Source organism: Poecilia reticulata, linkage group LG19 (genome assembly GCF_000633615.1).
Source record: "Poecilia reticulata strain Guanapo linkage group LG19, Guppy_female_1.0+MT, whole genome shotgun sequence".
Taxonomy (NCBI): Eukaryota; Metazoa; Chordata; class Actinopteri; order Cyprinodontiformes; family Poeciliidae; genus Poecilia; species Poecilia reticulata.
In genome coordinates, this window is record NC_024349.1 from 14,006,702 (window position 1) to 14,016,393 (window position 9,692).

The window sequence follows — 9,692 nt, forward strand, 5'->3', positions numbered from 1 at the left end:
CAGACTGTGGTGAAACTAAATGTTTATAAATCATCCCTCTAGTGGTGAAAATGAGCAGATGCGAAGCAGAAATTCGCCCATTTGTATGAAACTCTTATGTTTGTTTCCTTTGTTCCTGACCAGAGGCCTTCTCCCCTCACAGTTTCACAACTGCTGCCTTTCCTGTTTCACAACTGCACTGACTAATGCCCGTAGGTAGAGTCTGCTTACAGTTGCTTTCGACTAAAGGGTGCGGAACGACAAAAAAGCTCCCAAGAACATTTGTTTTTTTTTTTTCTTTACTACAGATGACGTCCTTAGAAAGAGAAGGCAGTTACTTTATTAAAAAGACCAATTAGTGTAGAGTTGAAGCACCTTTGTTTATAAGAGCAGGAAATATTTTTTTTTTCTTTATTATTTAATTCTAGAATTCAGCTGTAAGSAGAAAAGTAAACAGCTGAGAAGATCTGTAACCTTTTTGGATCAGGATGCAGCCATTATTAAGTTTTTCTTTTCTGTAAATAATATATTTAAATCAGCTTACATATTATCTGGTAATRAGTCGAACAGACGTCTAACATAATTTCAAGGACACGTTATGCAGTGGTAAAATATCTCTTGCAGTCCTCAAATTTAAAAATAAGCTTTTGTTTGATGTGCTTGTTCACACAGCAGTAGCTCATAAGCTAAATCTGTCCTTTACAAACAAGTTGTTGTTTACAATGCGTCATTGCATTCTTTATTTGCTGCCATTTCCCTTCTTGTTATGCATAAGCATAGCTTGACATTTGATATGATCTCATGCATCATTAGCACCATGGTTGAAATGTGATTATGTTATTCATATTATTAGCTCAATATTAGCTCAATATAGGACCAAGTATTAAAAACAGCAAAACTATGTTTATTTTTTGTAATTTGATGAAGATACAAATAATATATTTTAAATAAATTATGTCTGCAAAGTATAACTATAATTAAAAAAATGTAAAATTACTTAATTTTTTTTTTTTTTTTTTTTTTAATGTGAAGCTCATTTGGAGAACTACCCTTTATGAAAATATAACAGACTTTCAGGTTTAGTCAGTTTCAGTCACGCTTTAACAGGCACGATAAAAGAAGATTCAGTTGTTATTTACTAAATGACAGTGTAAAATACCATTTCTTCTTACAGCTAAAATGCTGCATCAACAAAAGYGTGCTTATAATACTGAAAAGAAAACAGMTTTACTTCACGGGGACTTCTGATCTTGCGTTCCACTTGCGTTCCAATCCGGATGTTTAATGCAACCTGAGAGTGATGTCTGCAAACAAACAAGACAATCGAGGAAGTTACTGACTTAAGCAAAAAAATAAATAAAATAAAAAGAGGAGAGATTTTGCAGCTTGAACAATTTAAACAATATTTACTTGTGACTTGAGTTCTCATTTGAAATTTTGCAAAACAAAAAAGAAATCAAGACCCAGAACCAGGTAAGTATAATAGTTGAGCATTATGACAAAAACAAGATAATAATAATATCAACAATTTMTTTTAAAAATTTTTATTTTTTGTTATTATATTAATGTGAGGTAATTTGAGGTAAGGGATATGACTGATGTTATCTGGCATTCATCAGCAGTTCCTGCAGATGCACCAAGGAGATTTCTTTTACTGGCAGATACTGATTTCCGGATTTCTTTGAGGTGTGACCTGCTGACTCGGATTATACTTCCTCTTGGCCGTAAAACATCCAACCTCGTTTTTTGCACCATTTTTTAGTTCACCAAGTTCAACGTGCAAATAAAATAAACATTAATTATATGAAATAAAACCAAAACATATGCAGCATATTTCTTGATCGAGGTAGTAAGTCCCCTGATAAACATTTCATTTTTCGGCACTCAACTAGTTTAAAATACTGACTGGGGCATCACTTATTAATCATCTCAATAAAATGGTAATTTATTGAGAATGTTGCCAACAATAGTGTTTTAAAATCAGTCCACGTTTGCTCTGCCACAGAGGTAATCCTTTCCCCCCCCTCCCCACAATATTTTAGTCCAGCTTCGATCATTGTTTGTTACTCAAACTCAAACCATTAAAAGCTTTACAAATTACCAAAGATTTTTGCCATGAAAAAATGGTGGGTATTGTGACACAAGCAAAACATTTCCTTACAAACTTACAGTTATCACCTACAGATCATACTTAGTTTTCAATTTCAAAAGTAAAACATACTTTCTTTGCAATTTTCAAAACTTTTTTTAGTAGGAAAATACATTGTGGATAAATGCTTTTTTTTTCCTTTTTATCTCCCATTCTCAAAATGCTTATATGTTAGTCAATGCATCCATCAGGACACTGGTGTTCTCATGACAGCTAAATGAACCCAGGGCTGAAATTCTGCAAAACACAGAAACAGGTATATTTCAGTAATACGGAAGATCAGTTCACATTGTTGAAACCTTAAARTATTAAACATTTACAGTTCTTGATTTGCATTTTTATTGGGTGTTGACAGTTGAGCCCAAGTGGCATACACAGGTTGAAGTTTAGGTCACCAGTTTCACACCAGTTTGCATTTACCACACACACAAACAAGTATAAAATCAGATGTCAACCGCAATGTGGATCAAGGATCGTCAACATCTGAGCACAGCTGTCAAGCGTGCCAAAGTTCCCATGAGCAAAAGCGCAGCAAACCGGCGCATTGTGCACTTTTCTCATGGTCTGGAAACAAGCCAGTGTGGTCTGGTGTTTGCTTGYGATCGTCTCTGCAGCRCCTAGATGCCTGATTTGCACCGAAACACTGGCTGTAAATGTACTATAGACTTATTTCATGCTTTTTGATCTGATGCAAAAATCTGACAACCCCACAATGCTAAGAGGGGATTTTTGGTCTCTGAATTATTGATTTGGGCTAAATTTTAAGCAACTTTTTAATCACGTTTGTCGTTTACTGTAGAGCTTGTTTAACATATGTTGACATGTTTAAAATTTTCTGGTTTTGATGTCACGACAGACACCAATTTCAATAACTCTCTACACAATTACAGCAGTGAAAATGTCTGAGTCATAAAAGCTTCTCATCCGACAAGAATGAGCAAACTATRACTTYTTGCTTCGTTCTTGCAGTGCTTTAGAAAATGATTCCCTAGGTCTTGACCATCTCAATATTTTAGGCTGCCATTGCATTTATTAGACCAGATAATTAAGTGCTATTTTTAGCAAAAAGAAACATCAAGTGGTTTGGAAAGTTGCATGCTGCAGAGCCCAGCAGGCTGAGTTTATACTCAGTAGGCATGATGCTTCCAACACAGCGCTCTCCAGCTCGGATTCCTTTTTCAACGATAATATGAGTTGAAGCAAAATGCAAGAGCGATTTTTATCTGTAAAAACCGAACTTTTCATACTCACATTTTGTAATATGTGTTACTTTTGCTAGTCTGACACTAAACTCTTATAAATACACCTTAATGTGCAAAGTGTCACATATTGAAACTTCAGTTTATCTTCCAGTTCGTGACGGTCTTGTGTCTGTCTTGTAACTTTTGAGTGCCTGACTAAAGATGGGCACATGCAGTCCAAATTTGTATGTTTGCGTGGGCTCCTTGTGTTGACAGTGACGATACGTCCAGTCAGACGACGGTGCCACTCTTTTCCCAGTGTAGATAAYTCATTTCTTACGGACAGCAAGGAAACCAAAAATTCATTCACATTTTTGTGAGAAATCACTTCATCCTTTTCCGGTTCTTCTGTTCATTTTCCCTTTTTTTTTTTTTGGTAAACTGTGTAAAACATTAACGTATAATTTCACCCTAAGAGGCTGCAGTGAAGACTTCTCATCTAGTTACGGAAGGCAGTTGTTCAGCTTAATGCTATGAATAGGAGTGTGAACTTGAGGTCCGAGCAGCTTGTGTACAACGGACACTCAGAGGCACGAGAAGCCTTTAAAGGTGAAAGAGGGTCGACTCCCTAACGATCATAACCTCAGAAGTGAGAGAGAGGTTATGAACCGGGTCATGTCCAAGTTGGCAGTCACACCCAGTGTGATGGCACCTTTTGTCCGCCAGCTGAACTTACTGCATGAACTTTAGTAAATCATCTTCATGCTGAGTTTTCTCAAGCTCAGTTTCAGTGGGCACTCTCGACTGCAGTTACTTTGTTTTTTTGCAATTTTTTTGCAGTCAGTCACATCCAATTGTGGTTTTGTAGGTCTTTATCTGATGGTTTTCACTTTTATTCTAGCATTGCTGGCTAAAGATACATTTACAAGAGAGTTTGACTGTAAAACTGTTTGACTGATGTAAACTGTCATCAAAAAAGAAGGCAGGACTTCTGCATGTTGGCATCGTCGATGCAGGGGTATACAAAGGTCAACAAAACGCAGAGCTGGTTTTATTGGCTCGTGGTAGCTGAGGTTAAGCCCACAGCCTTGTTTTTAAGAGTGCRAGCTCCTCAGAGCTCTTGGTGCAGGAACAGGAAAACGACCTGGGACATGCTCAACACCTCAAACATCACAGGTACGTACGTTCAATTGTGGAAAGTGGACGTTTTAATGTAGACTGAAAAGTGATTGCTTTTAAGCAGGRAGATATTWATAGCGACCAAAGCAAAATGCTGGATTTAGTAAAGTAATATCTATGTTATTTTTTTACTTACTTATTTATTTATCAACCTGCATAGTACGTTGAGCCCCAGCAGTTGATTTAAATGAAACATTTACTAGTTTTACTGMCACTATAAATCCACCAACCGTAAACTTTCAGGATGTCTGATTGWGGTTCATCACAATCTTAGCTCACTCATGACTCATTCATGTRATTTGTTTTGGGAGTTTTTTTATGTTCCCATTTCTTTTCACATTAAAATGCTATGTGTGTGCAATTCAGAAGGAAATCTGAGATATGGATACTTYTTTTAAAAAGCAAAAAAAGCTAGAAATCAATTAAGTTGCGGTKGCATTCCTGAACAGAAACATGACACACTCGTTACACGCAGCTGCAAAAAAAAATGACWGAAATAATAACTGCTGCCCACTCAAACTTGGCGACATCCCTTAGTCAGTGGGGGRACAATCTCACTTTCAGCTTTATTTAAAAGGTGCTGGTTTTCCTGATATTGCTATGCTTTGTTGAATATTTTACAGTGAAGTGTGTAACATCAGGCCGCTAAATAAAGAACCCACCGACAATCATTTGTTAAAAATTGAGAACGATTCCAAATCCAAACTACACATTTCTAAAGCCAGAGTTTTCATGTGTAAAACACTTATTATTAATGTTATTTTTTTTTCTTTAGCTTTGCATTTTCAAAAATTAAAGAAAAGAATTTTATTGCTTTTAAATACAATAAAATTGTACAAAATTCTGGATTTGTTCAATTTAATTAAGATAAAAGTTAAGAAGTTAAATTTGATTTTATGATTATTTTGGAAAGCTAGAAGAGATGTGCGATAGTTCTTCCGACAAATATGTGGTCTATTAAGCAGAGTCATGATTCAACCGGCTATCTTATACCGTTAAAGCAGCAAGTTTTTAAATGTAGATTTTTAAATTTCAATTRTAACATTTTGTTAGTATTACTGAGCACGTTTAAAAAAGTAAAATAAAAAACTTGACTCGTCTTTGGAGTAGATTTAGTRCCAACTGAGAAATACACTAAAATCTGGAAAACATCAAAAGCAAAGTGAAGWAGCTGATGACTCAGAGCGGGAGAGGAAGGASATTTGGTGGCATGCAACATAAAGTGCTATCACTTTAATAAATGAACAAAAATATGAAATGAAGCAGGGGTTTTTTGGTAAATTTCAGTTTCTCAAGAATGACAAATTTGTCATTCTTGTACGTTGTCGTATGACAACATAGGTACGTTGTCGGTGCATTCAGAGTTGAAGTGTAGATTGGATGGAAAACCCCTGATATTCTACGTTGCTATTTTACTTGAGTATTTGGGCTGCATATTTAAGAATATCTTGTGAGATTTGAAGAATTCATTTCAGAATTTTTTTTTTAATTACATAAAGTTACTGCTTTGCATTGCGGATGTGACAAAAATACAATAAGTTCGCATTTGATGGTTTTGGAAGACATATAATTCAGATTCATTTTCTCCTTTTGACCATTTTTATTAGTCCTCTAACCTGTACACAGATTGTATTTCATTCCTTTTTTTAAAATTTGCAACACAACTAATGTTTTCCACTCATTTCCGATTTTTAAAAGCAGAACTTGGGCAGAATTAATTTCAATGTAACATTTAACTTATTTCTGATKATTTAAGAAACCTTAGAAATCATTTCGAGCAGATAATACATTCAAATTACCAGACACAAACCGACCCAGAAAGAAATGTTCCGCTTACCTTTTCAGAAAACCTCCATAACACAGACTTGATCTCTTAGTAATGAAATGTATTCTTACAAGTAAAGAGGACAATTTAACACTGTTATCTGCCTCATTGCTAGCAGAGTGGTGCAGTGAAACATGAAATGAAAAAAAAGTGATTGTGAAAACTGCCTATAAAGGCTCTTAGCACGCGACACTGACTGATCTGTCGACCGTCTAGCTACCCACGATTTCCCCTGTGCCAACGACCTGATGCCAGTGTCACGCAACACGCTTCAGTATGACTAAAGTGTCTCTGCTGCTTACTCAAACTGAACAGCAGAGCTGCAGCTCCTTGACTTTTAGTCTGCTTGTACCAGTTTGTATTTCCTGATCTCTTGACGNTTTTTTTTTTAATTACATAAAGTTACTGCTTTGCATTGCGGATGTGACAAAAATACAATAAGTTCGCATTTGATGGTTTTGGAAGACATATAATTCAGATTCATTTTCTCCTTTTGACCATTTTTATTAGTCCTCTAACCTGTACACAGATTGTATTTCATTCCTTTTTTTAAAATTTGCAACACAACTAATGTTTTCCACTCATTTCCGATTTTTAAAAGCAGAACTTGGGCAGAATTAATTTCAATGTAACATTTAACTTATTTCTGATKATTTAAGAAACCTTAGAAATCATTTCGAGCAGATAATACATTCAAATTACCAGACACAAACCGACCCAGAAAGAAATGTTCCGCTTACCTTTTCAGAAAACCTCCATAACACAGACTTGATCTCTTAGTAATGAAATGTATTCTTACAAGTAAAGAGGACAATTTAACACTGTTATCTGCCTCATTGCTAGCAGAGTGGTGCAGTGAAACATGAAATGAAAAAAAAGTGATTGTGAAAACTGCCTATAAAGGCTCTTAGCACGCGACACTGACTGATCTGTCGACCGTCTAGCTACCCACGATTTCCCCTGTGCCAACGACCTGATGCCAGTGTCACGCAACACGCTTCAGTATGACTAAAGTGTCTCTGCTGCTTACTCAAACTGAACAGCAGAGCTGCAGCTCCTTGACTTTTAGTCTGCTTGTACCAGTTTGTATTTCCTGATCTCTTGACGKAGTGGGCAGAACTCTTCTCAAAATGAATCCAGGCTTCATGTAAATTGGAACTTGWCGTGCGATAGAACAATAATACGTCCTCACGCAATYTAGTTGTGGMATGGCATTTTGCACAAATCTGAAATGACTCACAATATTCACCACTGGCTGATCAAAAAGCTAATGGTTTAAATGTGCAGGAGGTTCTGGGRTTCAGCTTAGCTTTACCAACTACASACAAAATTTTKAAATGGTTCCAGTTAAGCTTATTTTTTCAAATTCAAGTCCTACCAATTAAATAGCAAAAKGAACAAATATAGGATAAACAACTGAATGTACTCTGGTTAGACGATATGTTTCTTTTACTTTGAGTTTTCAGTTAAGGATGTGATTGTGTTTTAGTCACCAAACTTCACTGCACAAGGAATTTACATGTTTTCTTTCTGTTTCCCCACAGAGATGGAGTACTCCCATTACGATGATTTCAACGACAGTTATTTTATAAACTGCTTGGAAAACGTCAGCAAAAACGCATCTGACTGCGACTACAACAACAACACCGACACCGACACCGACACCGACTTTTGCAGTACAGATGAGGAGTATGTCATCCTAATGTTTCAGACATGCGCCTTTTGCCTGATTTTCTTCGTGGGAGTTCTGGGAAATTGTCTGGTGATCGCCACCTTTGCTCTCTACCGACGGCTCCGGCTTCGTTCCATGACCGATGTGTTTCTCTTCCACCTAGCGCTGGCTGATCTCCCCCTGCTCCTCACTCTCCCTTTGCAGGCATCCTACACTCACTKGGGTTGGATTTTCCCTGACGCCCTCTGCAATGTGATGCGTGCATGCTATGCCATCAATACGTACAGCGGACTGCTGCTGCTCGGCTGCATCAGCATTGATCGCTACATGGTTGTGGCACGAGCCCAACAGATGCTACGACTGCGCAGCCAGATACTAACGGCGGGGAAAGTTGCTGCTGTAGTTGTCTGGATCGTTGCCATTCTCTTGAGCTTGCCTGAAATCCTCTACTCTGGGGTTTCTAAGTTTAATAACAAGGCATACTGTGTCATGCAAAAGAGTGGGCACGTCAAGATGGCCACCAATGGAGCCATCATTGCCGTCTTCTGTGTGTCTTTTTTCACCATGGTGGTATGCTACACTTCCATAGGTGTGGTTCTGTGGGAAGGCCACGGGCATCGCCGTGGGAAGCAGTGGCACCGGCAGCGCACGCTAAAGCTCATGGTTGCCCTGGTGCTGGTTTTCCTGATCTTCCAGCTTCCATACACGGTGGTTTTGTCTCGGRAAATAGCGGGGCAATTCTGCGATCTGATGGGGGWGTACATCACCTSCACTCTGGCATACACACGTTGTTGCCTCAACCCCATCCTGTAYGCACTGGTTGGCGTACGTTTTCGCAAAGACGTACTGCAGCTCATGCATRACTCTGGCTGCCCATGTGGACTGCAGCTGAAGCTGCACAGTGTCCACTCCACATCAATCTCTGCTTCTTCTCCTGCTCTCACTGTCCTCTCGGTTGTCTCCCCAACATCACCTGATCGCAATTACTCCAGTAGGGATGGATTAACCTCTCTCAAGTTTCAGTTTCCAACAAGCGAATAATCTCGAAAGTAGAACATAAGTGTATTTGCCTTTAACATGTCATGTAGCATAATGAACGGACATTAGAAATCAGTTTAGAAGTCATTGGATCCTCTCCTCAATTTCTGTATTGGTTTCTGGCAGCACGACTTTAAGCATCTGCAGCTGACTGCGTCACAACAAAGCAGATCTTATCAGTTGCTTTTAGATCTTTAAACTCCAGTCTCATGTGTCAAGAAGGAGCTTCTTATAAAAGCTAATATATTGTACAGATTTTTCCACTCAGCATAAGGACACAGATRTTGRTTTCTAAAAAAAAAATAAAATAAAAAAAAAGAGCATTTAATTTTTATACACCCGTTTTATCCAGTTTACATTTTAATACCCAAGTATTAGAAAATAACCTTTTGCTTTATTGTATAGAAATTCACCGCAGCCTTGTGATTTGTTCAATCTGTAAATGTTTTATTTTTGGCTTTGCTTTCAATTTTTGTAACTTATTGCATATACATCGTTTTTTTTTTTTTTTTTTTTGTACAAAGTTTGTCCTGTTTTCTATGAAGAACCATTAAATGCCTTATTGTTGAAATTCAAATAAACCAGTGATATATCRCCTCTTCTTTGTTGCCTGTTTTCTTTTTTATCAGTCTCTGCTGAGGATAATAAATATTCACCTGAAAATAAAAA

General features: G+C 37.3%; 1 protein-coding gene across 1 annotated transcript; it reads left to right on the plus strand.

Moving 5' to 3' along the window:
* The first annotated feature begins 4,304 nt into the window (after positions 1–4,304).
* Positions 4,305–9,326, plus strand: ccr10 (chemokine (C-C motif) receptor 10). The gene is made up of 2 exons (XM_008437595.2): positions 4,305–4,485; positions 7,858–9,326. The coding sequence occupies exons 1-2, from the start codon at positions 4,305–4,307 to the stop codon at positions 9,024–9,026; spliced, it is 1,350 nt and encodes a 449-aa protein (XP_008435817.2). The 3' UTR covers positions 9,027–9,326.
* Positions 9,327–9,692: the final 366 nt, after the last annotated feature.